The sequence below is a fragment of the Sorex fumeus genome, unplaced genomic scaffold (genome assembly GCF_029834395.1).
Source record: "Sorex fumeus unplaced genomic scaffold, SorFum_2.1 ptg000067l, whole genome shotgun sequence".
NCBI lineage: Eukaryota > Metazoa > Chordata > Mammalia > Eulipotyphla > Soricidae > Sorex > Sorex fumeus.
The window spans coordinates 4934340-4960959 of NW_026606124.1; the positions used below are offsets into that span (position 1 = coordinate 4934340).

General features: G+C 39.0%; 1 protein-coding gene across 5 annotated transcripts in view; it reads left to right on the forward strand.

The window, feature by feature from the left end:
* MYO9A (myosin IXA) overlaps positions 1-26620 on the forward strand; it is a 224388-nt gene that overhangs the window by 50180 nt on the left and 147588 nt on the right. For all 5 annotated transcript variants that reach the window (XM_056128796.1, XM_056128797.1, XM_056128798.1 and 2 more), the window contains exons 2-6: positions 2872-3782; positions 10514-10608; positions 14597-14659; positions 18972-19071; positions 20492-20548. In XM_056128796.1, the coding sequence (XP_055984771.1) occupies positions 2943-3782; positions 10514-10608; positions 14597-14659; positions 18972-19071; positions 20492-20548 (1155 nt within the window). In that variant the 5' untranslated portion in view covers positions 2872-2942. The remainder of the gene's footprint in view (positions 1-2871; positions 3783-10513; positions 10609-14596; positions 14660-18971; positions 19072-20491; positions 20549-26620) is intronic.

The following is a 26620-nucleotide window of genomic DNA, read 5'->3' on the forward strand; positions in this document are numbered from 1 at the left end:
CCAGTTGAACTAGATGATTTAATGCTTGGGCCTGATGATGTGAAACTGCTCTGTCTCACTGGTGCTGGGTATGTGATGCTGGATATTTAATTCTCAGCCCCATAACCCTGAGATACCATACCGACCCTTGTCATCTTTTTAAATTTTACTTACTTTTGTTTTTGGGACACAATAGTGCTTGATGGTTACTTGGGACTTGTTAACTTCCGGTGGTGCTCAGGGGACCAGTGGTGCTGGGGAAGGAACTAGGGTTCAACACTGCAAAGCCTTCACTCCAGCCCTTTCAGTTATCTCCCTAGACCTCTATCATTTTTTAATCTAAATATTGCAGAATATCCTTTGGTGCTTACTTTTGTTTTGAGAGCACCTCCCAAGTGGTATTCAGGGATTTCCTGGCAGTACTACGCAAATTAGAGCTAGTCTTTCAACGATAGTATCTGAGGATGCAGTGCTGCTCTGGCCCTTGTTGCTGGATCTCACCAGGGCTACTCCCATAGAGCTCTGGTGACCTCTTGGGTTACATCAGGTGAAGGTTAGGAAACAAGTGGTGCATAGAATTGAACAAAGGTTGGTCTGATGTATTTTCTCCGAGATCTATGAATATTTTTGTCTTTCACTACCCAGTTTGGCTTTTCCTTTGTATAAGGAAAGCTTGGTGATGAAGATCAGCCAACCTGCACTTATCACATTCCCACACCTCAGTCATCTTTAAAAACTTTTTTTCTCCCTTGATGTGGCCCTGTATGTGTATGAATTTACTTCTTAGTACTGCGTTTGCGTTGTCCCATAGGTCCTGATAGTTCCTGTCCTTATTCTTAATCCTTTCAAGAAATCTTTTTTATTTCCTTGATATCCTCTTTGATACAGTAGTTATTAAGGAGTGTGTTATCCAGTTTCCAAAAGTTTTGAGTTTTTTTTACCATTGTTATTTTAGGATTATGTTTTTTTTTTCTTTCATCTTTCTGGCCTTGTGGTTTGAGATACTTGGTATGATTTTCATTTTTGAAACTTTAAGGATACTTGTATTGTATTCCACATACTGTCTACTCTGAAGAATGTTCCAATGTGTAATAGAGAAAACTATAGCATTTTGAGGGTGGAGGATCCTGTTTATGTCAATCTCATTTTTTCCAGTTTTTCATTTTGGGCTCGTTTCCTTACTGATCATCTGTCGGGTTAATCTATAAAATGATGAAAGTGGGTATTAAAATCTCCCCTACTATTGTGTTGGCATTAATTTACCTGGCAAACTTTATTGTATTTGCTTGAGGTGACACACTTTAGTTGTGCTTGTTGGGGGTCTGTACACTTGACTGTGGTGTGTCAGAGATATTATACTTCGTTACAGTGTCAGGGGATGCCAAATTGTTGCTTGGATTGAACTCAGTTTGTAGAATCAAATAATTATCTACCTCTTGCCTGCAAAGCAGGTTTTTTTTTTTTTAAATCACTTAGGTATCCCTGGTCCTTGAGTAATTTTTACTACCAATGAAAATGGTATGAAAAGTTTTTTTTTTTAATTAACTCTGGAAAGAATAATGGGACATGTCTCCCTCCCATTGAGCGCCCCCCCCCCCCCCAGTACACAACAGATAGAAATGGAAAAGTAGTGTTAGATGAACATAGGAATATGTTTTTAAGTTGGAAAAGTCATTTAAAGGAATTTTCTCGGGTAAAAGTTGAATTCATTCTTGTAGAGATGTCAAATGTGTGGGTTTTGAGAAGATAGGAAGGATATGTAGATCACTTAAGGAATGAAATAAAGTTTGATAAAAAGCTTGCATTGAAGGACAAGGAAAAATGGAATAAAATTAGTGATGGTGCTTGGTTGTTTAATTTTGTCAGTTTTCTCCAGCAATCTCGGGACAGGAACTTTTGTTGTCACTCCTCATATCTCCATCTTGTGGGAAGTACTTAGATCTCTGGAGTCCTAGAAAACAGACCTCCTAGACATAAGTTTATCTCTTTCATTGTTCTTTTATTTATAACTTTTCTAGTTTAATTTCTCATGTTATTACCTTTTTATTTTTAATTTTATAAAATTTTTATTCACTAATGGCAGTTGTTTTTATTTTGCTTAATCTTTAAGAGTGTTTAGATGTAGGTTGATTATATTGATGTGGTGATTTGTACATCCTAATTTACTTTTCAGTAAGACACTTAGAATTTGATTTTTTTGGTTTTTTTTGGGATTATACCTGGTGATGCTAAGGGGTTACTCCTGACTCTGCTCAGGAATTACTCATGGTAGTGATCAGGGGACCATGTGGCATGCCCTGTGGGGATTGAACCTGGGTTTGCCACATGCATGGCAAGTGCCCTAACTACTGTACTATCATTTCAGCCCTAGAATTTGATTCTAATCCTAGATTCCTTAGAGACATTTGATAAAAAAATTATTTTTTGGGGGGGGTTACTGTTTGGATTTCAGATTATTAATATAACACATTGAAAATGGTTTGGGCAAATTTGTTTTTAGACAATAACCATATTTAGACAGTAAGATGTCATATATGGTTTCAGTGTGACTGTTTTTATTTTGTTTTGGGGACCACACACACAATGATGCTCAGGGGTTATTCCTGGGGTGATTGGGGTCCATATGTGATGCTTGGGATTGAACTTGGGTTGACTGTGACTGTGTACAAGGAAAATGCCCTTCCTGCTGTACTATTGTTCTGTGATTGTAATTGTTGAGATTATTTTTAAAACAATCATTGTGATCGTTTGTAAAACTGTTAGTATACTGGAAAAGAATTTTGTGACCTGAAAAAAGTAATTAATGTTATTATTTAGCTTTTTATTCTGAACAGCAGAAAAGAGTGATTATATAGTACTGTTTCTAAATGTTTTCTATTTCTTATGTTACAGCTGGTTTGCCATGAAAATGGTTTACATAATCTTGAACATGTACTCTCCGTGCTGATGGGACAGGATCCAACATGAATATAAATGATGGAGGAAGACGACGCTTTGAGGATAATGAACATACATTACGTATATATCCTGGGACAATTTCAGAAGGGACAATCTACTGTCCCATTCCTGCCAGAAAAAACTCCACAGCTGCTGAGGTGATTGACTCTCTTATAAACAGACTCCATCTTGACAAAACAAAATGTTACGTTCTGGCAGAGGTGAAGGAGTTTGGTGGAGAAGAATGGATCCTCAATCCAACAGACTGTCCAGTTCAGAGAATGATGCTATGGCCCCGTATGGCTTTGGAAAATCGCCTCAGTGGAGAGGACTACCGCTTTCTTCTGAGAGAAAAAAACGTTGATGGTTCAATTCATTATGGCAGCCTTCAGTCATGGTTACGAGTAACAGAAGAACGTCGCAGAATGATGGAACGGGGTTTTCTTCCACAACCTCAACAGAAAGATTTTGATGATTTATGTAGTTTACCTGATTTAAATGAGAAAACTCTCTTAGAAAACCTACGGAATCGCTTTAAGCATGAAAAAATTTATACCTATGTTGGCAGTATTCTTATAGTTATTAACCCATTCAAGTTTCTTCCTATTTATAACCCCAAATATGTCAAAATGTATGATAACCACCAATTGGGAAAACTTGAGCCTCACATTTATGCTGTGGCTGATGTAGCTTATCATGCAATGCTTCAGCGCAAAAAGAATCAGTGCATTGTGATTTCTGGAGAGAGTGGTTCTGGGAAGACTCAAAGCACAAATTTTCTTATTCATCACCTTACTGCTCTCAGTCAGAAAGGATTTGCTAGTGGAGTAGAACAAATTATTCTTGGAGCTGGACCAGTACTTGAGGTAAATGTGTAGAAATACTTTTCTCTTCTGCAAGTCTTAAAATGTAGATATGAGAAAATGAAAATTAAAAGTAACTTTAAAGTTGGCAAGGAAAATTGGAATGGGAAAGCAAAAAAAAGCAGTGTAGAAGTCTGAAGGGGTGATAGCAGTGATACTCTTTTCAAAAGTGTCTCTGGGTCATAGTGATGCAAATGAGATGATTGAAGTTAATTATGTCCCCCAGTATATGTCTAAAAGGTATAGTCGGAGCATGCTTCTTAATTGTTTGACTTGTGGAAGTAGATGTTTGGCAGAACATTTTTTTTGTGTGTGTATATATCTACATCTATATCTATACATATCTGTATCTTTGCAATATTGGCATGTGCTTTAGCCCATTAATATTGCAATTCTAAGGGTTCTCTCTCAAGATAGCAACATGTTTATAATGGTATTAATGTTTAGTTTATAGTCATAACACTTCACCCCCAACTGCCAGTATTCTCCACCAATATTCTTGTTACTTCTAGTCTGCTTCTTCGCCTCCCCTCATACCATATCTTCCCTCTGTTTGCTAATCTGTTTGTAATCCAAGATTAAGGGTTTGTTGTTTTTCAGTAGTGTCTTTTCTCTTGTTTTTCTCTATATACCACAGATGAGAGAGGTCTTTTGGTATTTGTCCTTCTCCCTCTGATTTATTTATTTATTTATTGCTTTTTGGGTCGCACCTGGCAATGCACAGGTGTTACTCCTGGCTCTGCACTCAGGAATCACCCCTGGCGGTGTTCAGGGGACCATATGGGATGCTGAGAATCATACCCGGGTCGACCACGTGCAAAACAAATGCCTTACCCTCTATGCTATTGCTCCAGCCCCCTCTGATTTATTTAATATGATGCTCTCCAGTTTCATTCCAATCAAACTGCAGTGAGTTGCCAGGTTTCATCATTTATTAAAGCTGCATAATAATCCTTTTTGTAGATATGTGACAACTTCTAAAATTTATTCGTTGTTGGGCATTTGAGTTGTTTCCATATCCTAAGTTAAGTGTCACACTGAACATAGTTATGTATATATCTTTTCAGATTGATGATTTTGTTTTTGTAGTAGAAGCCAATAAGTATACTTGCTGGGTCATATGGAAGCTCTAGTTTTAAATTTTTTGAGACGTCTCTGTACTGTTTTTTTTTTTCTTTTTGGGTCACACCCAGCGATGCACAGGGGTTTCTCCTGGTTCATGCACTCAGGAATTACTCCTGACCGTGCTCGGTGAACCATATGGGTTGCTGGGAATTGAACCTGGGTTGGGCCGCGTGCAGGGCAAACGCCCTACCAACTGTGCTATTACTCCAGTCCTCTGTACTGTTTTTTTCATAGAGGCTAAACCAGTCTTCCAACAGTGAAAGAGATTTTTTTTTTGCCACATTTCCTCCACACTGATTGTTTCTAGTCTTTTTGATAGATGTCATTTTCACTGGTGTGAGGTGGTATTTCATTGTCATTTTGGTATGCTTTTTAACTGATATTCAATGATAACTTTTTTTAGATGCCTACTGGCTGTATGTATATCATTTTCAGGAAAATGTCCCTTCTACCCAATTTTAATTTTCCTTGGGTTATCTTTTCATTTCACTGAAGTTTTTCTTTACTGTATAGAGCATTTTAGTTTACTGTTTTTCCATTTATTTTCACTTTTACCTTTTCTTTTGGTTTCAGACCCAAGAGTATGTCAAGGAGCTTATCTCTTATATTTCCTTTTCCTTTTCTTCTCCACACCAGTAATCAGGGGCTGCTCTGGTTCTGAGTGCTTGGGGGTTATTCCTAGCAGTGTTATTAGAGATTTATTTCTGAGTATCCTGCATACAAAACATGCAGTTACCCTGTTTAACTATTTCTCAGGGCCATACTGGTAATACACAGGACTTACCTGTGACTCTGTGCTAGGGACCACTTCTGATAGTGCTCAGGGTGCTAGGGATTAAATCATGGTGGGCTGCATGTGAGAAAAGAGCCTTAATGTCCTGTATTATCTTTCTGCACAGGTTATAGGTTGAGGGCCATTTCTCTTATCTCCAGCTTGTTCGTTGGAGCATGTTTGTGTGTATAAGTCACGTAGATTTTGCCATGATCTCAGTAGGAGGCAGATTTGGGTTCTTCCTATTTGGCCATCTTGTCTTACTTGTTTCAAAAAACCCTGTGGTTCTTTACTTTTCCATTCCTAACTGTTATGTTCAACAGTATTTGGTTTTTTTTTAATTTAAAAAACTCAGTTAACTCATGGGCTGGAGCAATAGCACGGCGGGTAGGGCGTTTGCCTTGCAAGCGGCCAACATGGCCGACCCGAGTTCGATTCCTCCGCCCCTCTCGGAGAGCCCAGCCAGCTACCGAGAGTATCTCGCCCGCGCGGCAGAGCCTGGCTAGCTCCCCGTGACGTATTCGATATGCCAGACACAGTAACAACAAAGTCTCCAATGGAGACGTTACTGGGCCCGCTCGAGCAAATCGATGATCATCGGGAGGGCCTTTATTATTATTATTATTTACTGCTGTTTATTCAGCCACTGATTAGCTGATTGAATTGTGCATGAACTCCACCTTACTTATTTTTTTATTTTTTATAATTTTATTTATTGAATCACCATGAGAGCAGTTACAAAGATTTCGGGTCTAAGTCTCGGTCATATAATGAAACACCCATACCTTCACCATTGCCCATTCTCCACCACCAAAAATCCCAGTATACCCCCATCCCACACCCTCCCCCTACCTGTGGGGCAGATGATTTCCACATTACTCTCTCTCTACTTTGATCACATTCAATACTTTGACACCAGACCCACCATTATTGAGATTTTACCCCAAAACTCAGATCTGCTGAAAAGGCAACAGTAGACAATTTGTTTTCTATTGCTGGTTATGAATAACATATGGTGTCGCATGGCTGCAGTAGTGGCCGCGGGATTTTGAAATTTCAAAATTTTAACACTTAAATCTGGAGGGATTTCTGCCAAAACCTGCTGGGTTCCGAGATTTGCTCCTGAGTCTCTTGGATCATGGCCGTTAAGCAGCTTGATCAGGAGGCAGAAAGACCGTTTGTGTGCAATGACTTGGAGTCTCGTTGGAGTGGGGAGGACAGGACCGGCTCCATCCCGTGAGGCCCAACATGTCTCGTCACTGCGGGCCCAAACCTGACTGTCCAGTGGCCTTTGGAGGATGGCAGCCACCAAACCGCCAAGGGGGAGCGGGCGGAGGGACAACACCCTTTCCCCCCTGGGGTGGCCCGGTGACAGGAACCTACTGCGGGCTCCGAACAGATTTCTGCCAAAAGCCGCTGGGTTTCGAGATTTGTTTCTGAGTCTGGGATCATGGCCGTTAAGCAGCTTGAACAGGAGCCAGAGAGACCGTTGGTGGGCGATGACTTGGGGTCTTGTTGGGACGAGGAGGAAAGGGCTGACTCCACCTCCATCCTGTGAGGCCCAAAATGTCTCGTCACTGCGGGCCCAAACCTGAATGTCCAATGACCGCTGGAGGATGACAGCCACTGAGCCGCCAGGGGGAAGCAGGCGGAGGGACAACACCCTTTCTCCTCTGGGGTGGCCTGGTGACAGTAACCTACTATGTGGTCTGGACGCATTTCTGCCAAAAGCTGCTGGGTTTTGAGATTTGTTTCTGAGTCTCAGGGATCATGGCCAAAGGGCAGCTTGATCAGGAGCCAGAGAGGTTGTTCGTGGGCGATGACTTGGGGTCTCGTTGAGACGGGGAGGACAGAACCGGCTCCACCCCCATCCCGTGAGGCCCAACAAATTTGTCACTGAGGGCCCAAGCCTGACTGTCCAATGGCCTCTCGAGGATGACAGCCACTGAGCTGCCAAGGGGGAGCAGGCGGAGGGACAACACCCTTCCCCCCTGGGGTGGCCTGGCGACAGTGACCTACTGTGGGGTCCAGACGCATTTCTGCCAAAAGCCACTGAGTTTCGAGATTTGTTTCTAAGTCTCTGGGATCTTGGCCATTAAGCAGCTTGATTAGGAGCCAGAGAGGCCATTTGTGGGCGATGACTTGGGGTCTTGTTGGGGTGGGGAGGACAGGACCAGCTCCACCCCCATCCCGTGAGGCCCAAAATGTCTCATCACTGCGGGCCCAAACCTGACTGTCCAGTGGCATTTGGAGGATGGCGGCCACTAGGCCGCCAGGGGGAACAGGCCAAGGCATGAAACCTATTCCCACCTGGGTTGGCCCAGCACCGGTAATCTACTGCAGGGACCGAACGCATTTCTGCCAAAAGCTGCTGGGTTTCAAGATTTGTTTCTGAGTCTCTGGGATCCTGGCCATTGAGCAGTTCAATCAGGAACCAGAGAGGCCATGCCTCCAATTATATAGCTGAGCCGGGGGTGGTTTGTGGGTGTGTTTCCCACATACCTAACTTTTGGCCGTTTACTTTCTTGGTAAACTTTGCCTCAAGTTTTTGGGGTCTGGCCAAAGGCACAGCAGCAATTTTAGGGTATCTGGAAGTCTGAAGGCGCCATCAGGTTGCTAATGCACTCGCCTCACAGGTACAGATTGACCTGCTGGCGGCACCATAACCCCCCAAATTTGATGGATTTTAAAACCAATATTTACGTAGCTTTTTTACATATGATCTGAATACAGAATAAGTTTTCTATTATATAAATCACACTCCATTCTTTTTTTTTTTTGCTTTTTGGGTCACACCGGCGATGCACAAGGGTTACTTCTGGCTCTGCACTCAGGAGTTACTCCTGGCTGTGCACGGGGGACCAAATGGGATGCTGGGAATCGAACCTGGGTCGGCCGTGTGCAAGGCAAACGCCCTACCCACTGTGCTATCTCTCCAGCTCCCCACACTCCATTCTTTATTTTTATGCTCTCTGACCTCTCATACTTGTGTAAACTTCTCATTTATTCTCCATTGTTTAAAGGAAAGAGAATGAGTGGTGGGGAAAAGAAATAGATGAGAATCAACAAGCGTCAAGGGGATTCAAGTACATTGGCGGTTTTTTAAGGAATGATAGTGCTAGAACCCAAACCACAGAGTCAACAACACTGAAATCATGAGACCCAATTTAAACCCCAAGCTTAAAAAGGTGCTGTCAAGATGGCAGGCGGAGGGTGGAGGAGTGGAAGGAAACTGGGAAGCACTGGTGGAGGGTAGTTGACACTGGTGGCAGACTTGGTGCTAGAACTTTGTCTGTCTAAAGCCCTACTATGAATAACTTTGCAAATCACAGTGCTTTAACAAAATGAAAAAACAAACAATTTTTTTCCCCAAAGATGTCACATAAATGTAGTCACAAAGTAAAGGTTTCTGACTGATTTCTCAATTATTATTGGAGATTCATTCAGGATACAAAAATTGGCTCAACAGTGAATTCTTAAAAATTTAAACTTAATTTTTATTGAGATAAAACTTAATAAAATCTAGCCATTTAAATGTAAGGTAAAGGTAAAGGTAAAGGCCCTCCCGTTGATCATCGATTTGCTCGAGCGGGCCCAGTAATGTCTCCATTGGAGACTTTGTTGTTACTGTGTCTGGCATATCGAATACGTCACAGGGAGCTTGCCAGGCTCTGCCGTGCGGGCGAGATACTCTCGGTAGCTTGCCGGGCTCTCCGAGAGGGGCAGAGGAATTGAACTCGGGTCGGCCATGTTGGCTGCGTGCAAGGCAAACGCCCTACCGCTGTGCTATCACTCCAGCCCTATCTAAATGTAGCTTAATAATTTATTCGTATATTTCCATATAACCATATTGAAGTTATCCAGTATCCTCATCACTTCTTATGTCCCTTTTGTAGGTACCTTCCAACTCCACCCTCAATCGCAGGCAGCTGATCTGCCTCTTGGTATTTCATACTATGTTATACACTCTTGGAATTTCATATTATGTTATACACTCTTCCCTTAGTGTGTTTGACATAATTTTTGGTATTTTTAAATATTCATGTTTTTGTCAGTAGTTAATATTTATAGCTTGTAATATTTTATGGATATGGAATTTTAAGTAGTTTTTATTTTTAAAAATAGTATTTCTGTTGTTGGTAGTGCTCAGAACTTACTCATGGCTCTGCCCAAAGGGATCATTCTGGGCAGGGCTTGGGTAACCATAACCATGCTGGGATCGAACCCATGGTGGGCCTCATGCAAGGCAAGTGCCCTACCGGCTATGCTTTACTCTGGCCCCAGAAAAATCATATTAACTTTTTAATAATGCTGTTAAAAGACAGCATTGTTTTAAGGTTCCATAATAAAGTATAACATTATTATAATGAAGTTTTATTTATTGTAAAATAATTATTTTGAGGTAATTATACTTTTCCTAGCCCCTTGCTTCAGTGTAGCAAGACTACAAATTTATAAGTATATTAAGGAAATTTGATAGTGCTTAAATGTGGAGGAGAACATTAGGTTTTTTAACTTTAGCTGTTTTAAGGGAGTCCTCTTGGCTGATCTCAGCAAACCAGGTCCGAGTGCTAGGAGCCAAAGATACAGTACGACTCAGTTCTTGGACTTCCAGGGCCACCCAGATGGTGCTCAGGAGTAATCAAGATTTTTTCCAAATAGCATAAAATACTACTCACTTTATTACAGTTATTGTTCTTTTGTAAGCTGAATTATGTGAACTTGAAGTGTGTGATTTTCTGCTATCTCTTTAGCACTTTGTTGCTGAGAGTAGCCATAAGCAGGATTTTCCATTTTTATAAAAAATAAAATTAATCTGAAGTATTTATTTTGACAGGCCTTTGGAAATGCAAAGACAGCTCATAACAACAATTCAAGTCGCTTTGGCAAGTTTATTCAAGTAAATTACCAAGAAACAGGCACTGTACTTGGGTAAGTAGCAGTAGTAGGCTTTTAGGGCATGTTTATAGTTTTGCTGTTGTGCCTTTCCAAATCAGAGATTGTTTATTTGCTTTTTCTTGGGGGGGAGGAGCTGGGAAATTTGGGCCACACCTGGCTTTGTGCAGACTTACTTCTGACTCTGTGTTCAGGGATCACTTATTGTACCCAGGGTACCATATATGGTTCTAGGTATTGACCCTAGTTGGCTCATGTGCACAGTAAGTGCCTTACTCCTATACTATCTCTCTGGCCCTATATTTTCTTAAAATTTTTTTTAATTAAAAATTTTTTTGGTGAGGGTCAACTCCCAGTGCCCTTGACCATGTGATGCTGGTGTCATACCTAGGGCAGGGCACATGCAAGGTGTATGATCTACCACTTGAGCCACATCCCTGCCCCTCATTTGCTTTTAAATAGAAGGTAGCATTGCTATCTACATTAAATGTTTTTTTTTTTCAATTAATTTTCTTGTTGTAACCTGACAGAACATCTGAGAGTAGTGTAGGCATTAAACTGAATTAGTGTTTTTTTAAAAATTTTTTAAAATTTCTGGTTTTTGGGTCATACCTGGCGATGCTCAGGGGTTACTCCTGGCTCTGCACTTAGGAATTACTCCTGGTGGTGCTCGGGGGACCATATGGGATGCTGGGAATCAAACCTGGGTCGGCCACATGCAAGGCAAACACCCTACCCTCTCTGCTATCACTCCAGCCCCCAAACTGAATTAGGTTTATGAATTAGCAGGCTGTTCCATTTGCTTTATTGTACTATTGTATTTTCATTTTTTATATCGTAGTTGAGGTAACATGGTACAGTAGTGTGTGTTAATATTTATGCTTTTGATGTACAAAGTTATTGTGTTTTTAAATAAATTGGACATAAAACTCAACCCGCTGTTGTAGTTCCTAAAGTTCCTATATATTATAGTTTCTTATAGCCACTATGACAAGAGTCCTTTGATTTTGTCAATTATATTCTTAATTATTATTTTTTAATTTTTTGCTTTTATTTTTGGAGGAGGGTGGTCATACCTGACTGCTCATTTTTGGCTCTGCACTCATTCCTGGTAGTGCTTGGGGGCAGGGACTCTCTTGGGAGCTGAGGATCAAACCTGGGTTGCACATATGCAAGACCCACACCCTACCTGCTGTACTATCTCTTTGGCTCCAGAATTTTATTATATTTAATTATAATTTTTGTTTTTTTGGCCACACCTAGTGGTGCTCAGGGCTTGCTTATTACTCTACACTCAGGGATCACTTCTGGCAGGACTTGGGGCACCATATTGGGTGTGGGGAATTGAACCTGGGTCAAGTATGTTCAAGGCAGATACCCTATCTACTGTACTATCATCTCTCAGGCACCTGCAGTATTTTTTTTTTTTTGAGCCATACTCATCAACACTCGGGTTACTCCTGGCTCTGCACTCAGGAATCACTCCTGCGTTTATGCCTCTCGGAGAGCCTGGCAAGCTACCGAGAATATCCCGCCTGCATGGGCAGAGCCTGGCAAGCTCCTCGTGGTGTATTCGATATGCCAAATACACTAACGACAATAGATCTCCTTTCCCTGACCCTGAAAGAGCCTCCAATCATTGGGGAAAGATGAGTAAGAAGAGGCTGCTAAAATATCAGGACTGGGAAGAATAGAGATGTTACTGGTGCCCCCTGGAATAATTTGATGACCAATGGGATGACAGTGATACAGTGATGTTTACAGATATCCTTTAGTTTGTCTTCATTCTTTTTTAAAAACGTAACATAACATTGGTTTATAAGAGTGTAAATGTGTTTATATATATATGTAAAGACACAAAGTTACCATGCCACACTTACCACCAAAGACCTAGTATCCCTTTACCACAGTCCAATAGACCGCTTCTATCCACTTAACCAACTCCTCTACCCACCTCCACCCTCTTTAAATTTAGGTAACTTCACTTCTGTTGTCTGAATTAAAGTATCTTTTTCTTGGACTTTGGAAAAAGAAAGGAATCACTCCTGGCAGTGCTCAGGGGACCGTATAGAATGCCAGGGAACAAACCTGGGTGAACCAGATGCAAGGCAAACACCCTATCTACTTTGTTATAATCTCTCTGTCCCCAATACATATCAATAACATATTGGAAAAAATTTTCATCATAAATATGTGGATCACTGTACCTGTAAATAGATAGGAATTTCTTTTTCACATTTTCATTTTGATATCTGGTATTGGGCTGGAGTGATAGCACAGCGGGTAGGGCGTTTGCCTTGCAAGCAGCCAACATGGCCGACCCAGTTCGATTCCTCCACCCCTCTCGGAGAGCCTGGCAAGCTACCGAGAGTATCTCGCCCGCACGGCAGAGCCTGGCAAGCTCCCCGTGACGTATTCGATATGCCAAACACAGTAACAATTGTCACAATGGAGACGTTACTGGGCCCGCTTGAGCAAATCGATGAACAACGGGAGGACAGTAACAGTGACAGTGATCTAGTATTAATTTATGTAACATCTTGCTTTTTTGTGTGTCATAAGACAATATGAATATAGGTAATAATGGAGTGTTAGGATAGATAAGTTGAAATAGAAGGAAAGATATGAAAAATCTTGTTTTGTTTTATTTTTGTATCACACCAGCTGTCTCAGGGCTTGTTCCTACCTCTGCCTTCAGGGATCATTCCTGTTGGGCTAGGGGGACCATATTAAGTGCCTGGGATCGAACCAGGGTTGGCTTCGTGCAAGGCAAGCTCCTTATTTGCTGTACTGTTGCTTTGGCTTCTGGATTTAGACTTTTTGTTTGTGTGTATGTGCGCGCACGCGTGCGTACTTGTCTGTTCGCTTGGGATTGAAGTCAGGGCTTCCTACATGTATTATACAAAATAATATGGATCCATAATATATAGGTTGTTTTTGATTTGGCCACTTGGCCCATCTTGTTCTTTATCTGTATTAATTGTCCTCCTGGAAGTTGATAATGCCCTCTTCCTTTACCCTTTTACATGAAAGTGCTTTTCCTTTGTCCTTTTTTGGTCAGTCCTTCAGATTTCAGAGTTATTTACTCAGTCATCCACCAGATGTACCAAATGATTATTTTATGCTCTGTATTTACATACTCAAGGATTTCTCCCTTACATTCTTTTCCCCTTTTTAGTTGTATTTTGTTGTTACTCTTTTGTTGTTGTTGTTATATCCATAATATTCTGATCTTTGTTCTGTGGTACCTTTTAGTCAACTCATATGATATCTAATAGTTCATTATAGTTTGTAAGACTCATTAACATATCACTTCCGTATTTAAATAATGTTTAGCCAGTGTCTAAATAATGAATTTTTGTTAAGTAAATGAGTAATAAATTAATTCCAGAATGTGGAAATAGTATGGATGTGTAAAGAAAATACATCTTTAATCTTTCTCTGGTCATTGCATACTGTCTAAAATATGTGTATTGGTTTATGAGTCTGGAAAGAAACTAGAGTCTGTGTCATGAAACTATCTCATATTTTCAACATCTGATTTTACTTTTTTTTTTAATTAGTGAAACACCATGAGGTACAGTTGTAGACTTACAAACTTTTGTGCTTGCATTTCAGTTATGCAATGATCGAGTACCCATCCCTTCACCAGTGACCATTCTTCACCACCAATGATCCTAGTAGCCCTCCCACCCCCACCCCCCCACCCCCCCAACCCACCTCAGTGGCAGGGCGAGATGGGTGCTGAAAGTAGACTATAGACTGAACAAGATGGCCACTCAATACCTCTATTGCAAACTACAAGACCCTGAAGGAAAGAGTGAGCAAAAGGGAATGCCCTGATTTTACTTTCTTGAGTGAAAAAAAAGGACTCAGTTTCTGAATTAAAAATGGATAGTACAACAACATTTATTCATAGTATGCAATTATAATGATCTGGTGTTATTCTTTACAATTTTACATCTTTGCTGAAAAATACTTTTTATAAAGTTTTTATGTCAACCAAGTTTATTTTTTTTTCTAGTGCCTATGTTGAAAAGTATCTGTTGGAGAAGTCCAGGCTTGTTTATCAAGAGCATAACGAACGGTATGTATTTCCATTTGTAAAAGTCTGTCAGGTCAGCATTTGTGTCATGCAAATAGATTTTTAGGATTGCTGCTATAATGACCCTTCCCTTATCATCAGTTTATACCACATGTGAGTGGTATAATTGCTGTATTGTCTTGGGAAGAACACTGCGTTTTCAAACATTCCTAGGAGATTTTTTTTTAACTGAATCACCATGAGATACAGTTAAAAAGCTTTCATAATTGAGTTTCAGTCCACAATGATCGAATACTTAGCCCTCCACCATTGTACATTTTCTACCATCAGTGTCCCCAGTATCCCTCCTGCCACCCTACCCCACCCTACCCCTTGCCTCTTTGGCAGGCACTTTTCTTCTTACTCTCTCTCTACTTTTGGGCATTATGATTTGCAGTACAGATAATGAGATTTTTTTTTTTTTTATTAGTGAAGCACCGTGAGGTACAGTTGTAGATTTACAAATCTTTGTGCCTGAGTTTCGGTCATACAATGATCAAATACCCATCCCTCCACCAGTGCCCATTTCCCCCCACCCTCCCTCCCACCCTGCCTCTGTGGCAGGGCATTCCCCTTTGTTCTCTCTCTCCTAGATAATGAGATTTTTGAAAGGTGTATAGAATTGTTGCTCTTCCAGAATTCTAGGCAAGCTGTCGGAACAGGGAACAAGGGAATCGTACTGCTCATTGTGAACAGTGTGCCTTCAGTCCCTGATCCACACGGAGGTGTTCTTTCCGTTAGAAAAGCTTTGAATAAAACTTGGGAGCCATAGCACAGCGGTAGGGCGTTTGCCTTGCATACGACCGACTCGGCCAAGCCGAGTTTGATTTCTCCACCCCTCTCGGAGAGCTCAGCAAGATACTGAGAGATCTTGCCGCAGGGCAAAGCCTGGCAAGCTACCTGTGAGGTATTCCATATGCCAAACACAATAACAAGTCTCACAATGGAGACGTTACTGGGCCTGCTGGAGCAAATCGATGAACAACGGGAGGACAGTGCTACCAGTGCTAGACAGTATAAGTGTAATACACTTAAGACACAAGGTATATAATTTCCTACAAAAAGTCATGTGAAAAAAAGCAAATATCAGATGTAAATTACTTGCATCATGTTAGAGACAAAAGAAATCGAAGAATCAGAATTTGAAGTTTAACACATCTACATTCAGTTATCAGATATGTCTCTGTTTTCTAACTTCTTTTCTTCATTATATTTATTCACATTATAGATGGAAGGCTAGCCTAGAATTTAGAGGATTAAATGAAATAATATTTATAAAATACTTTGTGTGCTTTATATAAAATAATATTTAATAACTAAGAGCTAACATTATGTTACTTGCATGGTAAAAGAAAGAAAATTAGTATTAGAATTTTAGTATTCTTTTAAGGCCAACATGGCCGACCCGAGTTCGATTCCTCCCCCCCTCTCGGAGAGCCCGGCAAGCTACCGAGAGTATTCGATATGCCAGACACAGTAACAACAAAGTCTCCAATGGAGACGTTACTGGGCCCGCTCGAGCAAATCGACGATCAACGGGAGGGCCTTTTTACCTTTACCTTTGATAATATTTATATGGTATCGTTTCCTATTACTTTACTTTCAACCTATTTGTATCTTTGAATCTATATTACATTTATTAATTAGAATTTATCATTTAAAAATTTCATTCTATTAGTACTAGACTGATGTGTTTAATTAACGTATTTAATGGGGTAACTGAGATCAGAATTACAAATTCTTTTTCTGTTTATATTTTAGTTCTCTTCAATTAATTTCTTATAGCACAGCGGTAGGGCGTTTGCCTTGCACGCAGCCAACATGGCCGACCCGAGTTCGATTCCTCCGCCCCTCTCGGAGAGCCCGGCAAGCTACTGAGAGTATCTCACCCGCACGGCAGAGCCTGGCAAGCTCCCCGTGACGTATTCGATATGCCAGACACAGTAATAACAAAGTCTCCAATGGAGACGTTACTGGGCCCGCTCGAGCAAATCGATGATCAACGGGAGGGCCTTTACTTTACTTTACTTTTATGTAAAATATATTTTTTAGTGTAAAATTTTAATTTCATTGGCGTTTCTTACTATGACCATTTTTTTGTTTTAGGCCACACCTGGCAGTGTTCAGAGGTTTCTTCTGGCTTTGCACTCAGGAATCACTTCTGGCAGTGCTCAGGGCACCATATGGGATGTTGGGGATCAAACCCGAGTTTGGAAGTCAGAGTGATAGTACAGTGGGTAGGGCATTTACCTTGCACATGGCTGAGTCACTGGCATCCCATATAGTTCCTCGAGCTCTGCCAGGAGTAATTCCTGAGTACAGAGCCAGGAGTAATCCCTGAGCATTGCTGGATATGACCCAAAAAGCAAAAAAAAAAAACAAAACCAAAACCAAAAAACCAAAACCGAACCTTAGTTGGCCCTGTGCGAGACCTTTATGGTGTGTGAGGTTACTCCCCACATGGTCCTCTGTGCCTCATCAGTTAGAACTCTAGTGACACCTCAGTACCAGAGGATGTGGTCCTAATGATGCAGCTTGAATATTTCCAAACCAAGCACTAGCTCTTCACACCTGCACTGCTGGGCCTTGTTTTGCCAGGAGTGACATACTACTGGGTGTGGCCTGTAAATAAACTTGTACTTTGAAAAACATACACATAAGCAGTTACGTTTCTTAGTTATATTTATTTCATCATACTTAATTGAATCTTGTCAAATGTTCTTAGTCTTATCCTGAAAAACTCTCAGTGTTTCTTATAGGACCCATTTTTCCAGCTATAAAATCTGTTAGTTTTGTTTATCTGGAAATGTCCTAATTATTTCTTTACTTTTTGAAGGATAGTTTTGTTGGATATGTAATAGTTCTTGATTTTTTTTCTCTTTTGGCACTTTAAAATACCCTTTTTGCTACAGTGCTTGATGAGAAATCAGCTCCCAGGCTTTCATTTTCAGTCTTTTTTGTTTATTAGGCTTCTACCACGAGACATTTCTCTCATGGGACTGAAAATTTTGTGTATCTTTCAACAATTTTGATTTGTTTAGAGGTAGATCCCTTTCAGTTACTTAGATATACAGATTTATTTTTAAATCATATTTTTGGAATTTGTGCTTATTATTTTTTCAAATATTTTATCATCCCTGTTTTTTCCTCTCCTTTTGGGACTCCTATCTCTTCAGCCCAAATAGTATTCTTTTTAAGATGATCATTGAGTTTTCTGCTTGGTTGACTTAGTTGTCAGTGTTGATTGGATAGATTTTCCCAAATGCTTGGAAACAGTACATCTAGTCTTTGCTACAATGGCTGTTTTTGTGTGTATCTTAAATGCTCAGGTTTGGCATGTAATAATTTTGCTGTGAACTCCTCTTCCTATTTGTGTTGTCTTCAGGGTTAGCTTGAGATGTAACTTAGTTTCTCCTGTATGGGCTTTGCATGTGCAAAGTCCTGGGCATAAGCAGTCTTTTGTTTGTTTGCTTTGTTTAGTTTTTTTCCTGCCACACCTGGCTGTGCTCAGAGCTTACTTCTGACTTTGTGCTCAGGGATCACTCCTGGTGGGCCTCGATTGATCATAGATAGTGCCAGGGTTTGAACCCGGGTTGTCTGCATATTGCTCTGCCTGCATATGCATAGTCTTATGCACGAATATTAACTTTCTGGATTCCTAGGAAGATATTTTCTCACAGTCTTTGTGGAGATTTCTTTTACGCTTTCCTTTTAATTGTTTTGTTGATCTATTGTTCTCTATATATCACCATTGCTTTAAGCAGCCTATGTGCTAAATAATTGCCTATCATTGTTTTGTACAAATGTCTCTGAAGACTTTTATACCAGTTTAGTTTTTGCATCACTCGAAACGACAACATTCAGAAACATGGCAATTCAAATGATACAGTTAAAATAATGTTATTTTTCAAGAAATGAGACTTGGTAAGATTCAGTACTGTTCTGCCCTCTTGTTTGGGGCTGTTAGGCTTCTGGTGTTGACCAGGATCATGAGCAATTGGTTTTCAAAGCTACTGTGGAAAATGGCAAGGAGAAAATGAAAAACGGCATGTTAGAAGGGTGTAAAATTTGCTCTTTGTTGAAATTCAGCTGTTTTTCTAGCGTAAACACTCCCTTAATTGCCAGAAGCCTTTCAGTAATTTCCAGTGTTCTCAAAATATTAATTCTGGCAAATTTGCTAGTTTTTTAAATTTTTTAATGGAGAAAAGTAATTTTGGAGGTCTAACTTTGTCATAGTGTTATTTCTTAATAGCTATAAGATATCTATCGTAACTTATGTTCATCATAAAGCCATATACTTATTTCTTTCCAACAGGAACTACCATGTATTCTATTACCTCTTGGCAGGAGCAAGTGAAGAAGAGAAAATAGCATTCCATCTTAAAGAACCAGAAGAATATCATTATCTCAATCAGGTCAGATTTCATAAAAAGCATTTGAAATGTAGGCCATTATTATAGCTCCTGAATTAAGCAGTTTTTAGTAGTACTTTGTGTACCAACCTGGTAATTAACTAGTATTTGCATTATATGCAGTGTGGTGTGCATATAAAAATGTGATGCAGTCCTCAGATTTAAAAATTACTACTTTCATATGAATTGTACATGTTTATTTATATAAGTACATCTTTTGCATTTCATGGACTTCTAAGAGAGACTAGTGGGCATTTTAAAAGATATTTTAGCTAAGTGTTTTAATTGTTCCAACTTGAGTTATATTTGCTCTTAACATGTTTAATATTACTAATGATTAATGCTTGTTCCTTGTCAAGGAATTGCTTGTTCTTGGCAGAGTATTACTTGATGCATATTTGCATGTTTTGATGTCTAATATTTGTCTTTGCATGATGGTATGCTTATTAAGTGTATTTTTTGATTGAATGATCTTATTAGACATTTAGTATAAAGTTCATCGGCGAAAATATCTCAGAAGTTGTATTTTTTTCTTGAAGCTCAAAATTCACCCTAAACTTCTAACGTATAATTCTCAAATCTTTTCATTAGTTTATACAGTTTGATTATTCCTTATAATAAATTTTGAAACCACTCCTAATGAAATTTGTATGACAGATCATTTAAATATTAGATCATCTCCTCTTATTTTATAATTGAGGTAAGGTTCATATCAATTATAAAATCCCTCTGTAGTAATTAGAAAATACTTAAAGAAGGTTTTATAAGAAAGTTGATTCTCTAATGATCGCTCAAAAATTATAGTACCAATTTAGGGTTGTGAAAATAATTTCTTAGATTTTTCCTAAGATATGCAGCATCTTATATAGCATGCATTTTAGTTTTGAAGTATATGTTTATATAGCATATCAAAAATGTTTTTAGATAACACTTTATATATGCTAAGCATTTCTGAATATAAAGTTAAGCAGATTAGAAATAACCATTATTTAGCTTTTTAATTTTCCTTCCCTTGTTTAAACTATTAGTTTCATGTTTAAGTGATTAAATTTTTTTATTTTAAAAAATTGCTATAAATGAGCAGATAATTATTTATATTAAAAAATTGGTTCATTACTATTCTTCCAGATGTTTTGGTAATCAGTGGCATGCCACACAAATCCTTGTTATAAGGCTAATCTTAGAGAATATGCGATCCTAGCAATTACTATAAATATAAATCACTGGACAATAGTAAGTTGGCGTGGTTATAATAAAATGGATCTCCTAGATCAGAGTGCTTCCTGGTTACTTCTTGATTTTTTAGACTGCTTTCCAAAATAACTTTCTTAGGATAGCAGTTGTAATAACTGAACATTGCAAGACATGATTCAAGAAGTGTAATAGCCATGACTTCTACCTAACTAATCTGCCTTACTTTCAGATAACAAAGAAACCCCTCAGACAGAGCTGGGATGATTATTGCTATGACTCTGAGCCGGTCAGTACAAGTGCTTAAAGATTCTATGTTCCTGTTTCAGGACCTTCACGTTGCTCATTTACACATATCTTATAACTTAGAAAATCATTTGAAAACAAACAGTCTATGAAAAGAGATAAATCAGTCTTCAATTTTTGAATTGATTAAATTGTCTAGGCATGGTTTATTGAAAACCAAGGGTTTATTTAAAACCAATTTACTTTTGGAGGGGATACAATATGTAGACTATAGTCAGACAGGCAATAAATTGATTATATTCCTGATTTCTTATGTAATGCAATTATTTTGTGAGGTTTATTCTTTGTTTTTGAGTAGTTTAATTACATATTGCGTATTACTATACATAGTAATGTTTCTTGTTTATTTTTATTTTATTTTATTTATTTTTTCTTGGGGGGTAACACCTGGCGATGCACAGGGGTTACCTTCTGGCTTTGCACTCAGGAATTACTCCTGGCGGTGCTCAGGGGACCATATGGGATGCTGGGAATCGAACCCGGGTTGGCCACGTGCAAGGCAAACACTCTACCCGCAGTAATATTGCTCTAGCCCCCTCTTGTTTATTTTTAAAAGTTACAGCTTTCCTGTTTTTTTTTGGTGTGTGTCCTGAAATAATATTTTCACCTAATTAACACATGTAAATGTTTCCCTGATTTTGATATCAAGTTGTCTGTGTAAAGTTTTTTATGTAACTTTTTAGAAATTAAGAATTGAAATTCTGGGGCCAGAGAAATAATTCAAAGGAATGGAGTACATGCCTTTGTGCATGAGGCATTGAGCTTGATGTGTGTGATGCACACTTGCCCTACTGCTGTTATTACCCATGTGGCCCTGGTGGCTCTCAGCAGTGCCGCCTGGCCTCAAGCACTATCCCTAAAACAAAAATGAATGAATTGTTTTACAAATAAGATTGTATTATGTTTCAAATGGAGTGATTTTAGGGCATATTTACATGGGTATGATATAATAAAAGTAGGTCAGTTTAGCTTTATTTGTGGTATTCTGATCAATTAATGTGGGAGTGCTTACAAAAGTTACATATTCTGCCTGGGGTTTCTCCCAGTGATACTTGGCCTGCATATATGTTCAAATAGGTAAGTGCTAAAACCTGAGCCTGGTGGTGCTAGAGGCCACCAGAACTATACCCAAATTACTAAGAGAATGATGTGCTACTAGGGATGGAATACAGGGCCTCAGCATAACAGACATGCGCTCCAGCCCTTTGAGCTATTCCCCTGGCCCTATTTATGGTATTTATGATGACACATTTGTAACCATAAAAATGGCAACTGAAAATCAGATATAAGAAGTGAAAGGCACACACTCATCTAACTTATTAATTGACTAATGAATTAATTTATTAAATAATCCCCCTAGAAACAGCATGTCTTAATCCTTATTTTAAATAACCACAATTCTAATTCTCACTGCATGTGATTACAAACTCTACTGATTACAAAAGTAATGTACTTCAGTATTGAGAAGGGCTAGTAATTATGGATATTACTTTTTTCTTTTAGGCAAAGCTTAATTACATAACTGTTTTGTAATAATAAAATTACTTTTAGTTTTAAATACAGCATTTTAGAAAATAAATACTTAAGTATGTAGATTCTGATAAATTTTAATAGAAAAATTTTATGCTGTTTTACCCCTTTTGAGAAACATCAAGTGACCTTGTTGGTTCATTGGGAAGTAGGTAGATTGGTAAACATATATGACAAGTGTAAGACATTGCTTTACAGAACTTTGTTGAACTTGTGTGCTGGTCTGCTATTATTTATAGACTAATATAGACTATGGGACTAGGAGTTAGTCTAGGAGTTAAGGCACATGCCTTGCATGTGGCTGATCCCAGTTTGGTTCCTGGCACCTCTTGGTATCCCTGGAATTGCTGGGTGCAGCTCTGAAAGCCCTCAAGTACTGCAAGGGAGGCTAGCATCACTGCATCATTGCTCTTCCTGAGAACTGCTTTGTTGACTTTTTTTTTTTTTTTTTGCTTTTTGGGTCACACCCGGCAATGCACAGGGCTTATTCCTGGCCCTGCACTCAGGAATTACTCCTGGCGGTGCTCGACCATATGGGATGCTGGGAATAGAACTCAGGTTGGCCGCAAGCAAGGCAAACGCCCCACCCGCTGTGCTATTGCTCCAGCCCCATGTTGACTAGTTTTGAGAACCCAAGCGGTCAGTGCTTTAAAATTTGTGTGTGTGTGTGTGTGTGTGTGTGTGTGTGTGTGTGTGTGTGTGTGTGCTTTAAAAATTTTATCTCAATACCAGGAGGTTTACTTCATGGCTTGGAGGCCAGTTTCACACTCTAGGGGTAAAGGCAGCTCAGATAGAGAAGGGAGCACCAAATAAAGGGTGTTGGGAGGATCCTCCCAGAATGGGAGAAGCATGCTGAAAGTAGACTATAGACCAAATATGACTGCCACTCAATGCCTCTTTTGCAAACCACAACACCCAAAAGGAGAGAACAAAAGGGAATACCCTGCCACAGAGGCAGGGTGGGATGGGGGAGGGGGTGTGAGGGATACTGGGACCCGTGGTGGTGGAGAATGGGCACTGGTGGAAAGATGGGTACTCGATCATTGTACAACGGAAACCCAAGCACAAAAATTTGTAAGTCTACAACTGTATCTCATGGTGTTTCACTAATAAAAAAAAAGTTAAAAAAAAATTTATCTCTACTCACACATACCTGCTACCGATCCTGACTCTGTGCATGGTCAAGAGAACCCTGCTTACCTGGGATTGGATCTTTGTCACCCTCTAAGCTTGTGCTTTTATTTTTTAAAGCTATCACTGATTCCCTAATTGTCATCTTTTTAAGGGGATGATAATAATCTTTAGCTTTTGTGAATATTAAATTAGGCAAACATATAAAGAGATTGATAGAGTGCCACGCTTACTTAGTGCACAGTGTTTCTATTATTGCAATAATCATTACCTTACCTTCCTCATTTTTCTAGAGGAGATTGGTAGCCATATTCTTCTTTAACATTAGTTTCTTCACTGTCCTCTTGCTTATTGCATTTGCAGCTCTTTTACTGCAAATAAAACTGTTTCAAGTTTACGTAATTTCTTCTCTATTTTCACAATTTTAATAATGAAAACAGTCATTCTGTTAATCTTTCAGTTTGTTCTTTCCTCTTACCTTTTATCCTCATAGTCTAGTTGAGGACAAACTGGGTTTTGTTTCCCTTTATGTTTCTAGAACACATGTGACTATCATTACTGGGAGAGAAGTTATTTAAATACTTTTCTACCATTGTACTGTTTTGCTTATGCCAGTAATAGAGAACTGTATGAATTTTCCCAAAGCGTTCCATTAGGAATATCAGCTAGTGAGGCTAGTGAGAGAATTGCTGTAGTTGTTATGGTGACTTAATTCTTCTCAAAGGCTATCTTTTTAAAATAAGCTCACGAAAGTGTTAATGCATGAGAGAGAGCAGTGGATTTAGATCCGTATAGACTTTGATTTGATCATTCTTGTTATTTGGCATATTGGTTAACCTTTTCTCTCCTAAATCAGCTTATAGTTATTTGTACACACAGTATTTATTCTATTGTATTTTGAGGATTTACTGGAATTTCATTTATTAATTTTTTATTTTGGCCCACACCTTGCTGTGCATTTGGCTGGCTCTGAGTTCAGGGGTCACGCCTGATTGGCTTGGGGGACCATATGAGATGGTAGGGATTGAATTTGGGTTGGCCACGTGCAAGGCAAGCACTCTACCCATTCTATTATCTCTCTGGAGCCTGAATTTAGTGATTTTTTAAGTGATTGATATATAGAATATATTTAATAAATGTTAAGTTCCACTATTTAGAATATAATCCTATTTTTACATTAAAATGGGTTTCAAATAAATAGGTTCAATAAATAAATAATCTTAGGAATTTTTTTTTTTGGGGGGGGCATACCTGGTGATGTGCAAAGTTCAATCCTGGCTCTGTGCTTAGGAATCATTACTGGCAAAGCTCTGATGAACACATGGGATTTTGGGGGATCATTACTGGGTCAGGCTTGTGCAAGGCAAGTGCACATGCCTGACTTTACCCTCTCTTTTACCTATTTTTTTACCTTCTTTATTATTTCTCCAGCCCCTTGTAATTTTTTTTTTAATGATATGAAGCAAATTTCAGTTTTAGGGTCCAGTTACCGGTTACTCATGATTATTACAACAATAAGTGATGGTCTCACATCTGCACAGGTATATGCATTTAACTGTCAAAACCATGGTTCTTGGTATTAGAAACCAGTACCTGACATTTATAATACCTGACATCATACATATCTGACAGTTCATTTTCCTCTGCGTTTGACCTGCCGTTCTTTTAAGGACCTTGATATATTCTGGGAAGAGTGTTTTGAATCTGTGATGTTTCCATTTTCCCTATATTAAGGATTTCTGCAGCATAAAGATACCTGTGTCAATCCCCTCTCCATGGTGTAAGCTTATGGTCACTCCTCAAATATCACTTCTGAATTTGTCATCATCTGCTAGTGAAGTCTCTGTAAAATACCTTTGCATATATTTTTCCTCTTAACCATATTGACAGACATATCTGATTATTTAAACCCCTTGTGTTTTTGGTTTTTTTTTTTTACTTTTTTTTCACACCCAGCGATTATTAGGGGTTACTCCTGGCTCTGTACTTGGGAATTACTCTTGGCGTGCTCAGGGGAACATAAAGGATGCTGGGGTCGGCTGCATGCAAGGCAAATGCGCACCCTGCTGTACTGTCACACCAGCCCCTTAAACCTCCTTAAAATGTTAAGTTATATTATTTAGAATAAAGTAATGGTTTTAGTTAGTTTTATTAGCTTTTGCAAAAGAAGCAATAGTGACTCAAAATTAAAGTGACTTCCATCATGCTGACGAAGAAAGTGAATAAGGTTACTGGGATTCCAGTTAGCTTGTGTTCTTTTTAACTATTTTCTCTAAAATGATCTCCAAGTACCTTTACTTGAAAGTCATTTACTCTGATTTGTGTCCTGCTACCAACTGATTATTACAAAAGATTATGATTTTAAAATAGCATTCTAAGAAATTAAAATCACTATGGAAAACAGTCTTTATTTGACTCTACCCTTACCTTCTCTCCCATATATCTTATTAAATGCTACCTACACACCAGCCACTTATAAATAAAAAAGGATTCTCATCCCATATAAACGTGGAGAAAAAAGTTATAGCATGAAGAAAATGAGAGTGCTCTTCTCTTAGGGAGAGTGTTTTCAAGGAAGATGAGCTTATACTGAGATGAATAGAGGAATTAACCGTCTTTCTGTAGGAATTCTAACAGTTGTTAGTTACTTGCCTTGTTCTTTAACCTTGTCATTTTGTTGTGTCTGACTGACCTCCTACAGTCAATACCAGTCTTTGCATTATGCCTAAAGACTTTTCTTAGAACTTAGGAAAACCTTTGTACCCTCCCTTGCCTGTCTCTCTAGAAACACTTGGAAATTTCTATCTTTCTCGAGAAGTTCTAAACCAGGAATTGAAGGGAGATGGTATATAAATGAACCAGCTTCTTTACCACTCTGTTTTTATTGTTTTCAGAAATTAGTCTGGGATTTAATTCCTGTTGTCTATTCTTGGTGCTGCATTAATGTTGTACACTGTTTAGGTTACATTAACTTCCTCTGTTTTGCTTTTTCCATTTCCCTATATGGTCTCAAGATATTCTTCCATAGGAACCCATGTCAAGTAAGGGCTCACTGATTGGCTCTATAAAACAACAGCAGCAACAACAATGACTAAACAGAAAGAAGGAACCCGTATCAAGATAGGAACTGATATCAACCTATTTCTAGTCTTACAGATTAATTCATCCTTAGTTTTTCTAATTCCTTTGCTATAAGAGTACCATTAAGGACATTAGTGACGTTTTGTGGCTGGGGAGAGGGGTTGGGTATACTTTTTAAAATCAGTACACTGAGATTACTTCTGTAAATCTTTGATTATGGAAATCAGTATAAATGTATTTTATTCCTTCATTTATTTTACTTTTAAAATTCATTTTGATTTGGGAGCCACACTTGGTGGTGCTCTGGTGCTGT